This window comes from Oreochromis niloticus, linkage group LG22, assembly GCF_001858045.2.
Source record: "Oreochromis niloticus isolate F11D_XX linkage group LG22, O_niloticus_UMD_NMBU, whole genome shotgun sequence".
NCBI lineage: Eukaryota > Metazoa > Chordata > Actinopteri > Cichliformes > Cichlidae > Oreochromis > Oreochromis niloticus.
Genome location: NC_031985.2, coordinates 19,609,342 through 19,630,956, shown reverse-complemented (window position 1 = coordinate 19,630,956; position 21,615 = coordinate 19,609,342). Strand labels below are relative to the sequence as shown.

General features: G+C 41.0%; 1 protein-coding gene across 2 annotated transcripts; it reads left to right on the top strand.

Annotated features, from left to right (window-relative positions):
• The first annotated feature begins 108 nt into the window (after nt 1-108).
• LOC102082633 (zinc finger protein 516) lies at nt 109-21,302 on the top strand. Of its 2 annotated transcripts, none has more exons than XM_005478453.4 (5): nt 109-258; nt 12,617-14,135; nt 15,022-16,296; nt 16,713-16,777; nt 18,218-21,302. In XM_005478453.4, the coding sequence occupies exons 2-5, from the start codon at nt 12,797-12,799 to the stop codon at nt 18,266-18,268; spliced, it is 2,730 nt and encodes a 909-aa protein (XP_005478510.1). In that variant the 5' UTR covers nt 109-258; nt 12,617-12,796; the 3' UTR covers nt 18,269-21,302. The 2 variants fall into 2 exon arrangements, with proteins under 2 accessions (XP_005478510.1, XP_013126161.1); XM_013270707.3 differs by having other exon boundaries at nt 109-601.
• Nucleotides 21,303-21,615: the final 313 nt, after the last annotated feature.

Below are 21,615 nucleotides of genomic sequence, written 5' to 3'. Positions count from 1 at the left end.
GCCGCTGCAGCAGAGGAGCGGAACGGGAACCGCGGTTCAGGTGCACCGCTGTGATTGAAATACGCGGAAGTTTTGACGCCACCGAGCAGAAAGGAGATGAGCACACCGCTCAAAGGATAGCCCCCCTCCGCCTCCCTCCTCCTCCGCTCCCCTCCCTTCGGTTTGTGGACAAGTGTTTATCCGCTGCGAGGCGAGAGCTCGGTCCGTGATGGGATTCCTTCAGGAGCGACCTGCCGCCTATCGTTAACCCCTCTGGAGGTAAGGAGTGAAGCCAAACGACGGTTAACTAACAAAAGAGACGCGGTGGGGTGTCGGACGGGAGCAGCTTATACGAGAAGTGCTCCGTTTTGAGAGTTTGTGCTGGCGAAAGTTGACTACAACATCCCCGTCGGTTAGTTGGCAACTAAATATGGATGTCAGTTATTTGTAACAGACTCGGGAGAAGTCGTGTGTCCCGTGAAGCGAGGCTGTTTCCTACATGTAGCGACTTGACACCCCCCTCCCTGCCAGCTCCACACATTATCGCTTCTTTAACCATTGCCATCATCTCCGGTGCGGTTCGGGCACAGCTGTGAAGGCGGTCGACGCACGCAAACTTGTGGTGAGTAAGTGAGCGCAAACGGGACAGACAACAAGGCTGCCATTGTACCGGATCAGCGGCGGATTAACGGAATTCCTTTTCTCTGCTCTGCACTGTCTGAATGGCCTCCAGCCTCTCTCTCAGCCTGCCTGCCTGCCTTCGTGTCTCAGTGGGGCTAACATCTTGATTTCTAACCACTCTCACCCCTTGCACTTGTTAGAAACAGTCCGCTAAAACACCCACCGAGCCTCCACACCACAGAGGCCTCAGTGAAACATGTGGATGGGCCACTTAAACTGTATTGTTATCAGGAGAGGACTGATGAGTAGGCTCCAAAGGTCAAAAAATGGTGTGTGTTTTGCTTCTTTTGTCTGACCAGTAGTACAAAACAAAGCAAAAGAAACAAAAAAATTAGTGCATATTAATCTATAACAAAATATAACTGAAACTTTTAACCTTTTATAAAGATTGAGGCTGATTTAGCACTCAAACTGGATTTCAACCGGGTTAAGCAGAAGGAACGGTCCCAATTTTTGTCAGAAAGGGCCTTGGGGGATGTTGTTTGTCTACCCCTGCCTCAAAAAGCTCTTGTCTTATGACTGATCATGCACAGCATAGCACTGAAGGATAAAGATTGTTATGTGGGTGCTTAAAAGTCTTAATTACATCCCACAGAGAGTAATACCGGTTTGTCTTGTGTAGTACTCACAGGCGACAAACAAACCCAGGTCTAGATTTTTATTTTTATTTTTTTTATATGTTTTACTCCCCCCCGTCCCTCTGTGCACTTGCACATCATGCACCATCTCCAGCTCTCCCCTCCTCCCCTAGAGTAACCAACCAACATGTGGGGAGGTAATCCCAGCTATTAGGGTAATCTCCTCAGCATGGCGATCAATAGGGGAGGGTGTGCGACAACTACCAGACAAGACTAGTGGGGGGACAAAATTTGTGCTAAAGAAAAATGATTTAATCATCTAGATTAGGTCAGGAGGCCGGGGGTCTGGACAGAGGCTTGTTGCTGGAAGGGGGAGGGGTGCAGACAGCGCAGGCAGGAGGATGTGAGGGGTCAGGCCATCTCCACTTTGGGCAGCACCCATTGTGACAATGGGCTGAAAGTAGGGATGCAGTGATTGGGAAAATCTGTGTGGAAATTGTTGAAAATAAGACACTTGTTAAATAAGCAGTGCCCATGCTAATGTTTTTATGTAATAACCTGTTTTGTGGTTGCAAAACAAAGGAAATTGTTATTATAAAATCACAGCTGACTACTACATTTAAATTCAGATGTTAAAAATTTATAAAACTGGATGTAAGGGCTGCAGAATTGAGGCGACAGATCAGGTAAACATAAGATGATGGCATCACTGAAGTCACCTGAAATTAGGCTCATAAGTTGATCCATCTCAAGCTGAAACATCGTGGCTTTGTAATACAAGTTTAATCTAATAAATAGCGCTACATCTGGAAACAACACAACGTTGAACTGGATTAAATCAAAACCAAGATTGTTCTTCTGCAAGCACACTGTGTAAGTGAAAATGAGCACAAACGCAAGTTTTAAAACGGGTGGTAATAATCATTTCAGTTTCCTTTCTTTTTAATGGGCAGCACTTTAATCTGGGGTGAATGTCAGTGACCTCATCAAATAAAAATGAAGCTTCTAAGTCTTTAAATGATTTTTAAAAACCTCAGTTTACAATAAAAAAAATCCCTGAAACCATTAAACTGTTGTTCCTGTGAATCCAGCATGAAGCAGTAAATACTCAGTATGTTTTCAGGGGACTGCTTTGTGTCTCAGTCACAGCAAAAGAGAAATAAGATGGCAACCTTCTTAAATCTACAAAAAACAAACAAACAAAAAACTTCAGTTGTAGTTTTTGTTTGATGGTTTTTTTTGCAGTCAGCGACTGATTGAAGTGGCTGGTTGCCCACAGGCTGAGTGTGCAACATCCTCAACCTCTGGGTGGCCACTTTCGATCGTAAGGCTGTTCCTGGAGACAGGCAACCCGTCTCCAAACACTTGCTATCAGACTCAGACTGACCGCACTCACTCTCACTCAGAATAATTTGCTGTCTAATTGCCAACACTGATGAGGGAAACTCCCCTGCAACACGTGTCTTTGCAACTAGTATTCAGGTTATATTTGTATATAAAAGCAAGGTGTCGTTATGTCATTTTGCAGTTAAATGGCTGCAGTTTCCTGTAGCGTTGTTAAAAAAAGTCATATTAAAACAAATGGCTAAACATGATCTGCAGTGCTGCTGTTGATCACAACTTGTGTTATCACTTACTGTTTTCATACAGACAATCTCCACCCCAAATGTTTTAAGCCATCCAGATCATGCAATTATGTAACTTTAAACCATCTTTGAAAGATTTCCTCGTCCCTGAGGGAAAAGTGGCTTTAGTCAACTTATTTTTCAGTGTAACATCTATAGTAGGTTTAACAATCTCTCAGTTATGTTTTACATACATCCAAATCACAGAGGTGTTAGTTTTTTCAGAATGAAACAACAAAAAAACTCTCAAAAAACAAGTTTTGAGTGGGTTAAACACAGAAAACTGAGTTTTACACTTAAACGTAAAAACATCCACACTGTTCAGTGGGCCAAATGTCTGCAGCGGGTGAATCTGTGGCTAAAAGGCGTACGCGTTCTTGCTGAGTGTGCATCCTCTCTTTTGATGCGATTACCTAACAGCACATCATACAGATGGACCACATGCTGCATTCAGAGCATGTGGTGGTGTTCACATTACCTGGGCCTTATGTAAACAGATGAGAAACATCATCCTACAGAAAATCTTTAGGGAAAAGCACGCTAAAGCTTAAGCATTTAAAATTTAAGCAAGTAAATCTACTCGAATTGCTATTTTTTCCTAAACAAAAAAAGAGAATTATAAATGTAAAATATTTACTTTTTTTTTTCTCTCTTTTCTGAAGTTCAAAGTTTTAACTTTTATAACGTGTTTGCTAATTTTTCTACACCAAATTATTAATCAGGAAATTTTTCTTCTAATTAGAAATGAAAAATATTCATATTTATGTTAAAAAAATTCTGAAAATGTAAATGTAAAACAAATTGAATTTGCTTTAGGAGCTTATTATCATCAGTATTGTTCTTTGGGCAACACTAACCTACCTACTGCATCATTTTTTACAAAACCACAAAGCAGCGTTTCTTTATTTTAGCACAATTAAGAATCGAATGGGTGGAGAACATTTATAGTTTATGATGATTCATATAGGTTCCTGAATAAAGAAAAGAAAGAAGAACATGGCCTTTAAGTCTCCAGTGGAGGAACTGGAGTGCAGACACTGGCAGATGGAAGATGGGAGGGATGAGTAAGGCGTTCACAGATCCCTTCTGTTTGGTCCCATTGAGACCGAGGGAGACGAGATTGGATGGGTCTGGAGGAATCAGGTTACTATCGGCTCATTCTGTTCCAAAGAAGTGGTGGTGTAAAAGATGCAATACCCCTATGGGAAACCTAATCCAGACCCTCCTGCCAGCTGTCATTCTTTTGCTCCAGGGTAAAATCGCTAAGCAGGTATCCCCTTACGCTTTTTCAATCCTTACCTTAATCATCAGGAAACGGGAAATTACACACACATGTCGTTACAAATCATTATCTACTACGTAACTTGAGAATTATGATCTTTTACGCAGATAGAGATCAACATTAGATGTCAGGAAAAAGCAAAACCAAAGCAACTTCAAGTGTGTTTGATTAGAAATATCAGCTTTAGCATTTTGTAGTGATTTTAGTTAAAATCAATGTCAAATTTCTGATTTGCAGAGGAGTGATTCGGCCTCCTCAGCCTCCAATGCACTTTTTACATGCAGACATTAATTCTGACTGCAAACCTGTCATAAAAATAATATTTACTGTACAGTTAAAGTGGCTGTGTCCATTATTTGGGCTCAATCTTCATTAGTCTGAGGATCAACTCAAGCTAAAGGTTATCTCCAACTTAAGATGCATAAGATTAAAGTGACAGCCTCCTTTTTGATGAACCTATTAGTCAATCACCAGAAAAATAACTAGAAAATGATGATAATCATAATTAGGCTTAACAAAACAATAACACTTTTACAGAATTTAAATGAACAAAACATTTTCTAATAAGTGTTCTGATTTACTGCTTTTCTTGGCCTTATTCTGTAGGCTTAATCTCCTTTAATCTGCTGTCATTTCTTTTACTTAGTGGCTTGACTTGTATTTAGGTGACAATGAAATCAGTCTCTTCGAATTTACACCTATGGACAGGAGGCCGAACGATGAGAGGAAGGCCGATAAAGTAAAACCAGAGTGATAGAGACATAAAGGGAGACAGTCGGAGTGAGTTTGAGTTGACCTTGCCATGATAATCTAATCCCTGTCGAGAGTGCTTTTTTTAGAGAGCAAGTTAATGCCAGCAGATTATACTCCAGTGTCTCCCACACTAGCCAATCCAAACCGAAAAGAGAGTGGGTACACAGTGGATCCTCAGGCCTACCATGGAGGATAAATCAGCAGTAATAATAACCTATAGTAATTGAAAATAGCCCTAAAAATGACAACTCTTCCTCTTTGCTTTTCTGCTCTTTAGTGGAGCTGCTCAGGTAGTTTCTGATGTCTGCATGAGACCACTGTGTATTTCCACAGCAGGTAAAACCGCTGCCGTCTTTTCTCTGTCATGTCACGGATGCCCCTTTGTGTGCACAAAGGGGCATCCGTGATAAAAGCCACTCATTGAGCAGCTCATCTCATGCAATGAAGAGTAATCCCTGTATATGTTGTGTAACCAAGTGGAGAGTTGCCCAAGGAGGGGGATGGGCACGAATGTGCGCAAGTTTGTCCGTGCTTGTGACTGTTGAGCTCATGGCGGTCTAATCTTTTAGGTACATTAGGCTGGTCGCCCACAGCGCCGTGCGGCCTCACTGTTTTTGTGCAATTAAGTCATTCTAGGAACGCCATAGGCCCTGAATAATAACAGGAGTTGCTTGTGAGCTGTAAAAGGATAATCCAGCTGTGGTGGGATGGAGAGTTGTCTGGAAGGACTGAGCTGTGTACTTTTATCACTTTGTGTTGATCTTGTTTTGCCAGTTTTTTCAAGACTTCACTCTAATGAGGTTGTTCTGTGGTCACTAGGTTATTCTAAGACCTCTACTGCTGCATTCAGGCCACGTTGACAGGATGGGAAAAAGCATGCCTGTATTACTCTGGGAAAGTCATTGTTAGCTCTGTAGTCACACCACACAAGTGGAAAAATATCTTGACATTTAACATTTTTATGATGACACATATTTCTTTATATTTTTTATAGAAGCTATTTGACTGAAGCTTCTTTTTTTTTTTAAACACTGATATTTCTTTTGTTAACTGGACGAGTTTGTATTCAAGGCAACATATCTGATGTCGAGTTGCTGACTATTGGATAGTTGCTACACATGAAGTCATGCTGGCACCTAGAGTTTGTGTTGAGCCCACAAAACCTGTAAGAAATTATCTTTAATTAACCAGAGAAAAGAAAAAATTGGCGAATTGACGAGTCTAAAAGACAGAAGACACTCTGACACAAAACTGACATACACCTGCTTGTTTCATACATCAGAGTACTGCACAACAGCGCCGGTTAGCATTGCTATCATCTGTTTACTTGTTCCCCTTCTCAGAGAGAGAGAGAGAGAGAGAAACGGGTAGTGAACTGGCACCTGCTGTTGAACATTAATAAAATAAATAATACATTTAACCCACTAGTATTTCTGGCATTAACTTGGAAGGGCAGCAATATTTAAATGTCTACTCAACATTGACATCCAAAGTAAAATATTCTTATATCAATTAACTAGAAGCTGGCCATGTTTGCTTTGAAGAGTAGGTAATCATAAAAGATTGATAAAAGATGGGCGTAGCTGCTGTGACATCACCTGTTGTCCTGATCTAAAGCCTTGAGCGCTTCTGCTGTCGCCTTCTTGGTTTCAAAAACTAAGATGGCACGAGAAGGGGCGGGTCTGACTGTGAGAACACATGCTCAATGACTTGTGATTGACAGCTGCAAGTGTGTGAGTGTGCGGTTTCATACCTCCATTTTCAACCATCGTATGATCAAGATCTACAAATTTTCTTAATTTGATTATTCAGTATGTCCGACAGTGAATGACTTGAGTGCATAAAAAAGGCAGGAAAGTGTCTACAGAGGTCAAGTAAGAAATCCCCTTTCACATAGATTTCTATGGGATCGAAGGCCATTAATTAAAAGTAAAGTGAGTAAAGTAATTCAGCTTTACAGATCATTGAGTTTCAGTTGTGCCTACTATAGATATACCTATACCAGAAATGTAGAAGTCAGTAGAAATACCAGTAGAATTACATGATTCCCGATATCCAACTCCTTTATTAAAAAACACTTGAACATGACAAAATTACATTATCTGTAAATAAAAGCAGTACAGAACAAGAAATGTTAAGATTTTACTTTGATAACAGGAAACGGACTGAAATGTGAGGAGCTTTAAAAGGTAAAATTAGTTACATCATCTTAGCCGTTATAGTTAATTTCAAAACATCAGTTCTTGCTTTTAAAAACAAAATGGTAATATGTATTTCAGGAGAACATGATACTTTGCATATTTGCACGGTCACCTTTCACCTTTCATTCTGTGAACTGGTCTAGATGCCGGGCTTTTGGTTCTTCTCTAAAGTATTTTCTTGCTTGTTCTAAAAAGCACAGTAGCATCGTTTGAACATTGACTTTTGTGAATCAATAATCACTCCTCAATCATCCTCCTTGCAACTGCAAAGTATTTCCTTATCTGACTCTTGCTGCCTTTCTCATCATCGGGTTTGGTTGCAGCTATTGCAGCAGCTGCACGAGTCACCATCTTCCACATGTAGTGTTTGCTATGCTTGTGGGCGTCCTCCTTCTTCTTCAGCATGTAAGAATAGAACATTTGTAGGTTTAAACCGCCCCACACTTTCAGAATTTTCGTAATGAAAGATGTGATAATTATCAGTTCTGGGGATATCTCTGGTCCACTAGGACTTGATGTGGCAAGCCCGACTTTGCTTTTAATTTGTTGTGAAATATCCCTTGTGCAACACTGTATTTCCTGTAATCCGCTAACAACTGACACAAGATTAATCATACTGTCAGGAATGACTGATGGGCAGAAAGGTTTTTCTTAAATTTATTGTACTGTCCATCTGAATAAGTTAAAGACAGGAAAAAATATGATAGAAAATATCCTGAATATAGACTCAGACTATATTTACAGCAAAGATAACGTGTAATATTTTGGTTTTATGCCTCGTTTGTGTTTGCAGTTGGTGGACAGGATTACTGGACACAAAACGGTAGATGCGAGGTGAGGCTTAGCGAGTCACTGTGGCTTTGAACACTAGCATAAGGACAGTCACATGCCATCTCCAGTCAGGGGTATGTTGGCACAGGTTTGTGGATGTGAATATTTGGATGACTTCAGCACATGCACACACACACACACTTGCACTGTGTGCACATATGCATGCACACAGTCATGGGGTATACACACAGCAATGATTTTTCACATCTCTCACTAGTTTGCAAATACAGAAATGTGCAGACGTCAGCTGTTGTGGACATTTCTGTGTTGCAAAAGGAAAAATTGGTATTTGAGGCTTTTCAGGTGTTTTTAAAGATTAGATGGGAGACTTCCAGTCCACAGCAGCAACCGGGCACACAATCAGTGCGCAAACATGCGACGCAGTGGATATTTTCATGCGAGTACACACGCACATCGCAGAACGCAGGCTCTCAGCATCAGTGCCCTGACCATAGGGAGTTTGTGCTGAGCTGGTTGGGACGTCAGGATGAATCAGTGTGCGGACAGCTGACTGGACGTGCCTATTCATCAGCCAGAGAAAAGAGAGTGAAAAATGGAGCGAGGGATTCTAAAAGAAACGAGTTAAGCCCCAGAGCAACATGTTTGGCTATCTGCATTACTTTACAGATCCTCCAATGGGCTTTGACTGTTGTATAGGATAAAGGCTGAAGAGGTGGAAAAGATAGCCGAGTACAGGAAGGAGAGGAGGGGGGTAAGACAAGGGGAGTTTTCACGATTATTTTTGTTGTGTACACATGCAGTAGTAGGACACTGCAGATGCAAATATATAACACTCACTAAGCAGATAGGCTGCTTTGACAAAGGCATAAGCTCATACTGTAGAGGCGGCTACCTCCATTCTGATGGCCCGTTTATTCCCATCTGTTGCCCTCAGCTCTCTGACTTTATCCCCATTGTGTTAACTCATTACATTCGCCTTAACCATAACCCCTTAATTGCCACCTTCCAGTTTCTCTCCCATATCCTCCCCCCTCTCGGAGACAGTGTGCCACATTGCCCGTGCGTTAATCTGATAGCGTCTGCCTACCAAACACCTGCCATGTCCAGAAAAAAACCCTCCTAAACTCCTCCAGATTCTGGGTACAGCACCCATTGTAGCGTGAGCGGATCAGCACACATGATAGCAAGCAGGCAGGCACGCATTTAGACAGATGCAGATGCACGTACAGCAGATAATTAGACGAACAACCTCACCGCCTGAAAATCATGCTGGAGTCAGTGTTTTTGCTTTAGCCTTTATGAGTATGTGCACCTATTTTTTTTCCCCCTTGCATTCAAAGGAAGACGAGACAAACAAGAGTTGTCTTTTGTCCCGCCTCTTCGCCCATTTGAAGACAGTGATGGGTAGGCCCAGGCCTCTTCGGTTTAACAATAACTCTCTCGACCCCCTAATGAGGGGTGGAGGGCCAGACATGAGGCGATGTGACAGTTCTGGTGCGGCTGACACAATAGCAGGTTTTTCTTTTGACTGCCTGGCTGAGCTAGAGTACCTTCTTTCACTAAAAACAGCCAAACAAATGGTCGTCCTTGCCTGAGGAACATGTTTAGCTACATCAGACTGCCTCTGCCATGCACTGTTCGTTATGTAGAGCACCACAGCTGCTTTTATGTTTGCCTTTTTTTGAGGTCTCGATAAGAAGTCTCTAAGGCTACGTTCACACTGCAGGCGAAAGCGCATCAAATCCGATTTTTTTGACCCTATGCGACCCATATCCGATCATGGTATGACAGTGTGAACGGCACAAATCCGATCTGGGTCACTTTCGTATGTGGTACTGAATCCGATACATATCCGATGTTTTAGAAAGCGACTGCTGTGTGAACGGTCATGTCGCATTAAATCCGTCTTTTACGTCACTGACACAAGACAGACGCCAATTATCAGTGCCGGAGAAGACATCGCGAACGCTTCCTGGCCATCCAGTGTTGATGTTAGTGAAACTGTTGGGAAGACAACGTGAACATTTTATTTGTACTGTATAATCTGCAGATTCTGACAGAAATCTGCAGCTATCCTTTGAAGCACCGCTCCTCTAAAACAGCAATAAGGATAATTATTAGGTTATTTACATTATTATGTAAATAACAAAATAACTTAAAGCAAAAAATTTGGAAACGTAAAGTCCGAAGTCAAACAATATTGTTTGCTCTGGGTTTAAATAGAGCGCGTTGTGTGTGACATCTTCTTTTGCGCATGCGGGCCGCTTTGAGCGTTCACACTAGAGCGCATTTGCTGTCGCATTTTATTTGTAGTGTGAACAAGCAGACAAAAAAAATCGGATTTGATCAAAAAATCGGAATTGAGCATTAAGACCTGCAGTGTGAACGTAGCCTAAGGAGCCTCTCACGTCAAACTCATTTTCCTGGCAGACAAGATCATTTATCTCTAAAATTATGAAGGATTTATCGCGAGATTGCAATTTTCTTTAACCGATTCTGATTTTTCCCTAAGCTTGACCTGCTGATAGAGACTTTTGCCAATTTGGTGTTTCTTTCTAAGAACTGTAACTGTCAGCATATACAAGCAAAAATCAGGTTTTCTTCAATGCAGAATATAATTTTTGTAGTAAAATAAGACTGAATAAGGCTGAGATGGAGCTAGCAGAGTTAAAGATGAACAAAGCAAAGAGAAGTTAGAGAGGAAAGGTTGAGATGGTTTGAACTTGGGCATCCCCAAACCTCTCCAATAAACAACAGAAAGAGGTACAAATAATTAAATGAGAATGAGTGGCTTTACAGCCACCTTTACCTGACATGTTTCACCCCACCAGCCAAAGCAGGTGCAGCAGATATATATAACAAAACAAATATCAGGTACATCATTTCCCAGTGTCTTTATAACTTCACCAGATGACACAAAAGGGTGGATGTCCTGTTTTTTACCCATCTCCATAATTTTCCTGGTAACTACTTTGATCCTTGCATTGGTGAACTTGATGACTATGATGAAATATATTTGCCTACATGTGCATTACGGAAAAAAAACTTTGAAGTTGTTCTAAAGTTTATGAGGTGAATTCATAGAACAACAAATTTATTTTTTTCCCAGTGTTTCCCTGGAAGTGATCATATTTTGTTTTTAAAAAGGGGAAAATTTTGTATCTCCTGAGTCGGTCTTTCCGATAAAAAAGAAAAAAAAAGTTCCCTATATGAGTTGAGAAAGAAACATGTTGCAAACATGAGCAGCTGACCTGTTCAAGATGAGTCTCACTAAATATGTGATTATGAATCAGACAGCGTCGCAGGCCATGCAAAAATGACCCATTATATGCTGATTAGCCTTGTGTTCATTTTGCCAAAGTTTTTTAGTTATGTGGAGTTTTGATAAAACATTACTCTCCGAGGGAAGCTATTTTAAGATTAAAAAAAAAAATCATTCATCCTTAAAAAAAAAAAAAAAAAAGCAAATGAAAAGAAAGTGGTGTGATCCAAAACTGTGAGCCAAAGATTTAGGTGTAAACCAGGTCAGGGATCTGGACAAATGCTACATCACTATACCTGCAGTCTCAACCATGACTTGTGTGTAAAACCTTAAAGATTTAGATTATTTTGATACTAAAAGTTACAAATATACATTCTTACCTTTTTACTCACAATCTTGCATCAGCACTCAGCCCAGAATCAGTGCTCTGTATGTGCTAGTAAGTGAGTTTCTAAAATGAAGTTTGTTGATAATGGATTATTGATCGTGAATTAGAGTGGATGCCCCCTGGGGGCTTATCCTGGCTGGCCAGGAATGAATACATCTCTTCATGCTTCACCTCACACACTCAATTTCGGCATAAGCAACCAAAGGTCTGACAGACACACGCATGTTGAGACACTGACCCGTGGTCTAATAGGTACAGACAGCCGTCGTTCATCCAGTAAAGGACAAAGGTTATTCCAAAATCTCTGTGATGCAAATTGCCTCAGTGAGCTCTCACTCTCTCTTAGCACAGAGTAAAACAACCTTAATGTGAAAGCAACAACTGCTTGATCTTAAACAGTTGTTGAACCAAAATATTATTCAGTTATTCAGTCATCAGTTTATTCTATTCTATTTTGGACATCAGCTGCTTTTTCACTCATTTTCAGTCCTTGTACCTGACCATGTTTATTGGAATGTTGTTCGTCTGTTAGGCCACTTAACACTGAGCTCACATAAAAACCAATATTGTGTGAACTTGGACAAAAAAGCAACTATTGCATTAAATTGTATCTTTAGACACTTTGTTACCAGCAGTCTGTCACGGAAACATATGAAGTGTTCCTACTTCTTTAGTTGAATTTATGAAAAAAATACATAAAATGCTATTTTTGCACCATTGAGGTGATTTTGGAACGGCTATTACCTGAAAACCTGGCACATCTCAGCATGCTGTGCAGTGTTTCCTTAAAAATTGGAGATAACTGGACAACTAGAGGACAAAAGAAGACGTGCCAGACCTCGAAAACTATCTACTCCAGAAGAATACTAAAGAATTAAGGTGGTCATACCAAGGATTGACTTTCAAGCTCGTTGTCTTTGTGCAATCTCTGTTTTTTCCTTAAATACTGTATTTTCATTTATGTTTTCATATTATTTTAAAGCCATTTGGACAGACTTTTTTTAACTGTTTTTTTTCTGAATTTTGATAGTTCATTTAATTATCATAGGACTCATTTCAGTTTCTTTTTTTCCAGGTATCATAAAAACAGCATGCCACTTGATGAAGGAACTTCTCTTCAAAGATCGGGATTGGATACTAAAGCTGTGATGTTTGGCAAGTTTTTGACACCTGTGCTGAGAACTCAATAAGTTTTGGAAGAATAACTTTTCTAGAGTTTCACAGAGGATTTATTAAACAGCTGTGGTGATTCTTGATGACCGGTGGTCTTGGAAAAGTGATGGAGACAGAAGAACGGGAGGATGTTTCACAAAAACACACAGCTAAGGTGGAGGCAGAGGATGAGGTAACCTCATGCCACACCTGCGGGGTGTGTGGCCGCAGTTTTCCACTTCTAAGCTCTCTATCTCAGCACATGAGAAGACACACTCGGGAGAAGCCTTACAAGTGTCCCTACTGTGAGCACAGGACAGCTCAGAAGGGCAGCCTGAAGGCCCATATTCGAAGCCATAAATTGGGCCTTTTGAGCCAAAACCTCAGTGACAGGGAGGGGGATGGAGATGAAGGGCAGAAAGAGGATGCTGATATAACTGACCCTCCTGAGCTCAGCAGCCCACCTGATAAAGCTCATAACATTAATGGAAAGGTCAAGAAGAAAACAACCAAGAAAAAAGTTAAGGGTAAAGATGGTGTCGAGGTTAGCGATGGAGGTGATGATGGACCTTTTTCCTGCACCATTTGTGGCCAGGTTTTCCCTCAGGTATTACTCCTCAAGTCCCACATGAAAAGGCACCGTGGCGCTCAGGATCACGGTTGCCGGATATGTGGACGGCGCTTTCGCCAAGCGTGGTTCCTCCAAAGTCACATGCGCATTCATCGAGTGAAAGCCCAGCTAAGGGGCAGCAAAAGCAATGAACCGCCTGCCACCATCAACGGGGTTCCTCAGGACCCAGCATCACTGACGAATGAAGAGTGCCTCTATGAGCTCTGTGCAGGCTGCGGTAACTTCTTCAATGACCGCAGGACACTGCAGATACACGAAAAGTTGCATAAACTGAACCACACTCGCACTCAGATGCAGAACCCAACACAAGGAAATGTGGAGTCCTCCGAGGTGCAAGACGCTAAGAGGCAGTTTTTGGAAAGCCTGAACCTCACTTCTGCTGGAGCCAGGGAAAGCCCAGAGAAAGTGAAGCTGGGCAGTCGAATTCCTGAGCTGGATCCAATTTGTAGTTATCAGTCATGGCAGTTAGCTACAAGAGGACGGCTAGTGGAGGCTACAGAAAAATGTCTGGGATGGGAGGAGAGATTAGCTGACGCAGAAGTGGCATATGACATAGAAAAAGGCGAGTACGTCCCCTTGAAGCAAGAGAAAAAGAGAAAGCCAAATGACACAGCCGGCTCCAATCTTAAGAAGAAGAAGGGTGACACAGGCCTTGATCATAAAGGTGGTGACAAAAAGATTAGCCAGAAGGACCCTATTCTGCTGAATGGACTTGGTCAAGCATTTTATGAGGCACTGCAGACTAAAAACGTTAAAGATGTTCACTCCTCATCTAAACAGACAAAGAACATCAGGAGCCTAGACCAGGAAGGTGAGCCGAATCCACCACAACACACCATAATACATTATCCATGCCAGAGCTTAGACAAGAGTTTATATTCGTTGATCAAGCTTAGAACAGTTTTGTACTTTTACCATTTATAAGCATCAAAGCATCAATTAAGGGCTGTATTTTATACAAATTGATTTCTGGAAGGTAAATTAAACTACAACTCTGGTACAAAAATGAGTTAAATTGGCAATATATTGTGCAAAGGGGAGATCACTAGCGAATTTCTAAATGAATTACAGAAGCAGTAATTGCCCTTTTTTACACAAGAATGTCTGTAAGAATACGAACGCAGTTAGGTTACCTTACCTAATATTTTTAAGGGACTCCTAATATATAAATCTCAGCATTAATAATTGTTTTATTGGCTTAACAAATCTTAAAAAACAGTTTTGGTTGGATTTGTAGATTCAGATCTAGATGTATTAATTGTGGGTTAGGGGTGGGATAAAATATCAATATGGAAAATTTTATGTAACAACTTCTATTTGTGTACAATATCTTTAGACTAATGACAAATTTCTTTATTACTATTAAAACATGCTGATGTTCTACCAGCCTGACTTACCACAATGACTGTCATTACTCATCATGGCAGCACCAATAATCATGAAATAAAGCTAATAGGGCCAATATTAGCTGTTTGCTAATATTTTGGCATCTGCATTTATAATGGTCAATAAATAAACACAATTTACATTTAATAATAGCACAATACATAATTCTTGCTTTTTGTCTAATTAGGGGTGTTTTTTTTTCTTCCTTAGCTAGATGTGTGATCCTTCTATCTTTATTATACAGTCTTTTTGTATATGTCCAAAAACTGACCTCATCTGTTATGAATGTCCCCTTCTGTTTTTACCTGCAGATAAAAAAAAATATTTCTGCGAGCACTGTGATTTCCACACTGTTGACACCGCGCTACTCAGGTCTCACCTGCACACGCAGCACCAGGACTTCCTGAGTTCCTACAGCAAACAGAGCACCAACTTGGACATAAGCAGAAGTGGTTCCAAAGCCTCAAGATACATGGACTACCTCAGAAGCAGGAGCATCTTGCTCAGTCAGCCATACTGGAATCCCTATTCAAGTTCTCCAAGCCAGGAGTTAGTAGAGTCAAACATTAAAATGGAAAAGACAAACGGCTCAGAGGTCAAAGAGCAGGGACATGCTACTGGCGATGCTAGCAGCCTCCTCAATCTTTCTTCTTTACCCATAACTGATGTTAGTTTTTCAGTAAAAACACAGGGCCTGGTGAGACATCAGTGCCCATACTGCTCCCACACCACCAACTACCCAGAAGTACTGTGGATCCATCAGCGTGTTGCCCACAGGGTGGATGGCAGCAGCACCATGGCACCCAAGTGGGCACCTAGCATTAACAGTCTCAAGAGTTTAAAGGCAGGTGCTTCTCAGTGGAGACGCACGGGACCGCCACCCTTCCTCGAAGGCAAGGACTGTCCAGCTTTGCCTACTCCAAGAACGCAGCGCACACAGCCTCCCGGGGTCACAAACCATGGCGGCAGCAGCAGCAATAAGCAGTCGTCCCACAAGAATCAATCAGGCACCCTGAAGTCCAAGCATCAGTCAAAAGACTCACGACCTTCAGATGCGACACAGTGTAGTGGCAAGGTTGGACTCCAAAATCAAAAGAAGGAGCATAACCGAACAGTGGAGGGTGGATCTAAAGGCTCCAGCACCCAAGCTACTTCGTCAAACAGCATTGTGAACAGCAAGAGTCTCCAGAGCTTGCAGCCTACAAGCAGCCCAAAACAAAGAGGCAACAGAGCCACTGTGGAGGGGAACTTCCCACAGGAGGGTTTGGGTTTTATGCTGGCAAGAAATCGCAGTGGGAATTCTTCTTCTTCTTCTAACACAGATAAGCTCCACTCTCGCAGGCATTCAAGTGACTTTTCTTCAGGTCCCAAAGGTTCTGATCTCTGGGCTGCCATGAATATGTGGGGGCTACATGGAAGCAAAGCATATTTAGATACACTCCGAATATCTCAGGGAAAGAGTGAATCAACAGGAGAAACGCCAACGGACATCGATATTTTAAGTCTCCTGAAAAACTACAGTCCACATGATCTGGCAGCTCTCTATCAGCACTGGGGCTTTGTTGATCCCAGGCTTGTTTCACAGGGTAAGGAGGAAGCTTTGCTTTCTGCTTTATTTGCTGTAAATGATCAAAGAACTGAGTACTGTTTAGATCAGGGGTGGGGAGCTCCAGGCCTCAAGGGCCGGTGTCCTGCAGGTTTTAGATGTGTCCTTGATCCAACAGAGCTAATTTAAATAGTTAAATTACCTCCTCAGTATGTCTTCATGTTCTCCAGAGGCCTGGTAATGAACTAATCATTTGATTCAGGTGATATCTAAAACCTGCAGGACACTGGCCCTGAGGCCTGGATTTCCCCCACCCCTGGTTTAGATGGAGGCCTTACACACTGTCTAACGTTTTTCAATGGTTGATGTATAGTTGCCAACTATTATAAAAATCTACCGCTTTCAGAATGAGAAACAGATGTTTTAATGCTCTTTCACCACTTTCTACTTTCACAGCAACGATGCAGTTAAATGGAAACTTTGGAAATGAAGTCCATTCCTCGTCTGAAGCTTCCAAACAGGTATGTTTTTGATTTTACTGATAATTTCTAGATTTGTATTTCAGGCAAAAAGAATTGTGAATTAAAATAATCTTTGCATCCTTCATTTTAAAATCTTTAAGACTTTTCTAATCATTGATGGTCATAATTGGTTATTCGATTAGGTTGGTGGATATATACTTATAAAGCATATAAATAATTATGGTTTAAAAATGGAAAAAATAGCATTTTATGCTCCAAACCAATTATATCTGAAAACATAAGCCTACCTTTACATCATTATTGATTAACTTAACATAGAACATGTTTTTAAAATCCTGTCAGTTGTCTGGTGCAGGGCAGCGTTTCTCTTTATATTTGTATCACAGTTCAAACCTTAACTACAGTTTCATCTAACAGTAACTCAAGCCAGTTAACTGTAGATCTGCAAATCAGTTATTTCACTTTCCAGAGTGAAGTACAGCATAAAATCCCCGCTCACCTCGTGTACAGTATGTCTTCACCAACTGTGTGTTCCTGCTCTGTGTCTGTACCTCGTCTGTGTCTGAGCACAGTCTGTCATTTCTGCGCACACGTGCGTCTGCGTATTGTCTTGTATCTACGTGCGTGGCTGTCAGCTCCCACAACCTGGCTGTCTCTTCCTTCTCGTTTCCGTAACAGAAGCTGACAGGGATGAGGCAAACAAATAATAAAAAAACATTGTTGTCCCCCTCAGGGTAAAATTCGCACAGCATCTCCATATGGTGTGTCATCAGCCTGTCAGTCAGGCCTACCCTGATGCTACCTACAACTGTTCTTGCTTTCTCCTATTCCCCCTAGAGTAATGTGTGGGCAACTTTTTGAACACGAGTGATGGGCACTGTCTGTCTTCGGGGTTGAGGATTTCTAAGCCAGACAACAGTTGTATGTGAGGTGTAAAACAATACTGGAGAAACATGACTTTGTAAAAGATTTTTAAAAATTTCTATTTCTCCATATCTTATACAGCATTTGTGCATCGCTCATTTCCATCTTTTTGAGGACACTCATAGACCTTTGTCTTAACTAAAGGGCTAAACCCGACCCACCGGTTCTCAAAGTGTGGGTAAAGCTACTGCAGGGGTGAGGGGTGTGGGCAGAATTTAATGAAAATGAAGTTGAGATAATGAATGATTTATTGCAGGGACTATGGACTGGTTCCTATATAAAGCTGTTCTACTCTACCTGAGCATTTAAAGTGCTTTATACAACTTGCTTCATTCATTCAGGCACTTTTTTCTATGCTTAAGTGCTTTTTTACTAACATTCACACACATTCATACAACATTGGAGGCATCAGAGTAACTTGGACCAGTCGCACCACCAACTTTCTGATGGGTAGTTGACCTGCTCTACCTCCTGAGCTACAGCCACCCTCAAAAACTAACCAGTTGAAAACGTGTGCTAGTGCTAACTGGTGTTACTCACACTTGTCTTCTGCAGATGAACAGCCACTCCACTTCATCCTCAGGGTCTCTGCATAAAGGAACGTAACGAAACATTGTGCTTCTCTTGGTTGCAAAGTTCTAACTGCTGAAAAAAGAGAGGCCTGCTGTTCTTCAAAGGAACCAGCCATAACTCCTGGAGAGGACAGAGGCTCTGGAATATGCACAATATATGCAAAGCAATGCGGTGGACTTGTTTGATTTTGTATTATGATTGTTTGATTTGAAGTGTTAAGCATGTTACGAGTGTAGATATGATAGTTAAATAAACACACATGATGTGTTTTTGATTATTTTATTTGGTGAAAATGAGGCAAATGTTCAGGATTATTGTACAAAACAACAGGAAAGCATTGTAGAAGTACCACAGCCAGGTGGAAATTAAATGTAGAGCCACAACTATGTGGCTAAACAGATGTTCTCTTGGCTTAAGGCCCAGATATCTGCTTGTTTTTTGGTTACAAAAAGTAGATCCTTGCAGAGCAATACAACATACCAAACCTTAGAACTCGTAATTCCACTAAAACAGCTGTGATGCAAATACATGTTTTTAACTGCTGTATATCAGTGTCGAGTTTAAGTTTGTTGTTTTGTTTCATGTACAAATGTCTTCTTTTTTAATTTTTTAATTTCCTTGGTTGAGTATGTGATTTTTGTTGCAGATAACATGGTGTCACTTATGTTTTCAGCCCACAATTTGAATAATAATAATAATAATAATAATAATTTAAAAACTGCGAACAGCTTTTGAGTCGACGTTTTGAGTTTGCCAGTTTTCATTTGGTCAAAAGTTATTTGTCACTATGCACCATCTCAAGAGTAGTCTGGGCAAATTCAGAGGACTCTCCTTTAAAATACAAGTGTTGACCCAAGGCCTTAGTCACACAGGCCTAGAGACCCTTTTGCAACCCCCCGGCAGACTCTTGGTACCCTAACAGCTGGTGAGTCGTTCCTGGAGGTTGCTGAGTGAGATGTGTCGCAAGGAGGGTGCTGCACCAAAAATCTTTTTGTCATTGCTTTGGTCATCAGCATATTAATGCTATCACTCATTGTTTACACTGAAAATGTTGATTTGTATGCTAGCACTTGTCAACTTGCCACTTTAACCAACACATTTCAGAAGGCACAACTCTTACTTTAAAGGTAAATGTTCTACATTGTCCAGTTTGCACTTTTTCCACTTCTCTTTTTTAATATTACAGTACAGTGAAGAACAACAGGAAAGCAGAGGAGCGAGAGCAGGGAAGGCACAGGCCACAGGTCAGCCATGCGGCATATGGGCGCCTGCTCATCACAGTGCGCTAAACCGGCACCCCACTATTCCCACTTTTTATTGTTTGACTGACACTCGACAAGTAGTTGGCGACTGTTTGCAACATCTTCTGTATAAACTGCAGGGGATCACAGCAATCGAGAGACCAAAGCAATAACAAGGTTTTTGTTGCGGCTGGTGACGTGGACACCAGTGAATGCGATACCTCGAGAATGAGGAGACGTAGGAGCTTCAAATTAATAACACACAGGTGTCTCTACTAAAAATCTCCAACAGGGTTAATCACTGCCTGGTCTTTAAGGCTCTGCTATTTTAATATATATGTATATTTTTTTTTTACAGTGTTCAAAACTTTATATTTTGAACCCTACCCAAACCTTTTCTCCAGTTTTACACATTCCTCATGTAGTTTCACCAGTCCAGCCCACTTAAAATCAAAGTGGGCTGTATGTGGCCCACAGTTTAAAAAGAGTTTGACATCCCTGCTCTAAGGCTTTAGCAGATGTTTTCACAGAACAACAAGCAACCCATTTTTCCCTAGCAACTGATGGTTGCAAGGTGGTTGCCAACCGGTCGCTATCCCTGTGTGACCAGAGCCTAAGATAGAAATAGTGCATTTTTTTCCTGTCAGTTTGGAATCAGTATTTTTCCTAAGGTCAGAAATCTAATTCAATTACGTCGAGCACAGCAATGCCATCGAGTCCTCTAGCTCTGCTTCAGGTTAACAAACTGCTCTGTTGTAGTTTACAGTAAATTCAGCAGAATCTTTTTGACCAGTGAAACAGCACAACCAGAAACGGGACCCTAGTGTTTATCTTGTATTTTGTCAATGAAAAGTTGTTGGCCATTTTCCAAACTTTAGGTCCAGGATTGATGTGAAAAATGAATCTAGACTCACGCTCGTCATCGAAGCCAGTCTTTAAAAAGGGTCTCAGAACTGAGCAATGAAAAGTGCTGCAATGTTTTTATTTTTATTTTAAATCCAAGTTTAAAATTTAAATGCAACAATTTGCCCTTATGTTTTCAATTAGAGCGCAGACATCTGCACTTCTTTTGGCATTGTGCTAGTGATGTAGCCATTTAATGCTGTGATTTATTTCTTTTAGAAGTAGAACTTGTAGCAATGAGCATTTCTACTGATCCAACACTCACCTCAGTCTCCAGTTGTTTTCATGTGTTTCATTGTTTGCAGATTTTAGTATGTTTCCATTTCAGTTCCTCCTTCTCAGTGTATTCATATCCCATAGAGACGTAGTCTATGCATTTAACTAAAAGCCATCAACTTATGGATTCTTGGGAGATCTTAAGACTCCATAATTATGAAAGCACTGACTTTAATCTGTGTGGAGAGATTTTTCTTCTTTTTGATAAATATTGTAAATGATAGTTTTATTTAATGGTCTTTGTTTGTTTGCTATGAGTCGGATTTCAACAATTAAAAGTATTTGATATTTGTAGTAGCAGAACATGTTAAAAACATGTTGAATTTTCGTCACCTTTGAGGTCAGAGGTCAGGGTCAGCGGGTTGTGATGCTCCCGCAGCAGGTATCACTGAGCCTGTGTTTTGCAACGACCCTCTAACTGTAACTCCTGTTTGGCATGAAGAGACAGGAAGCACTGAGAGAGGGATATTTACGCAAGTCTGAACTCTTATGCAAACCTCCAGCTTACAGTTGAGCTCTCGCTGGGTTCATTTTTGTGACTATGTAAACATGTTTCATAGTTATTATGTTGGTTCAGAATTTATATTTTCGACAGATCAACAATTTTTGTCTGACTGTAAAATTCAAATAAAGTTGGTTGATGCCGATCTGCGATGGGTTTTTTTCTCCCTCACACATCATCTTCATTCAGAAGCCTCACGTCACTGTGTCACGTTCCTTCTCAGCACAGTTTAACTCAGCTCTCTTCTTCTAGTTTGCACAATATATATTCGAATAAAGTACAAAGGATTTTTTTTCCTGCTCTTTAATAAACAAAATGACAAAACTAAATAACAATTGGGCTCATTCTTGCTGCAGTGCATCACTTCTACCAGCAGGTGGCAGACTACGTCAACAAATGAAGGAGTTGAAAACTGCTTTGTTTACTCCTTGACTCTTGGATAAGTGGCTTTATACCTT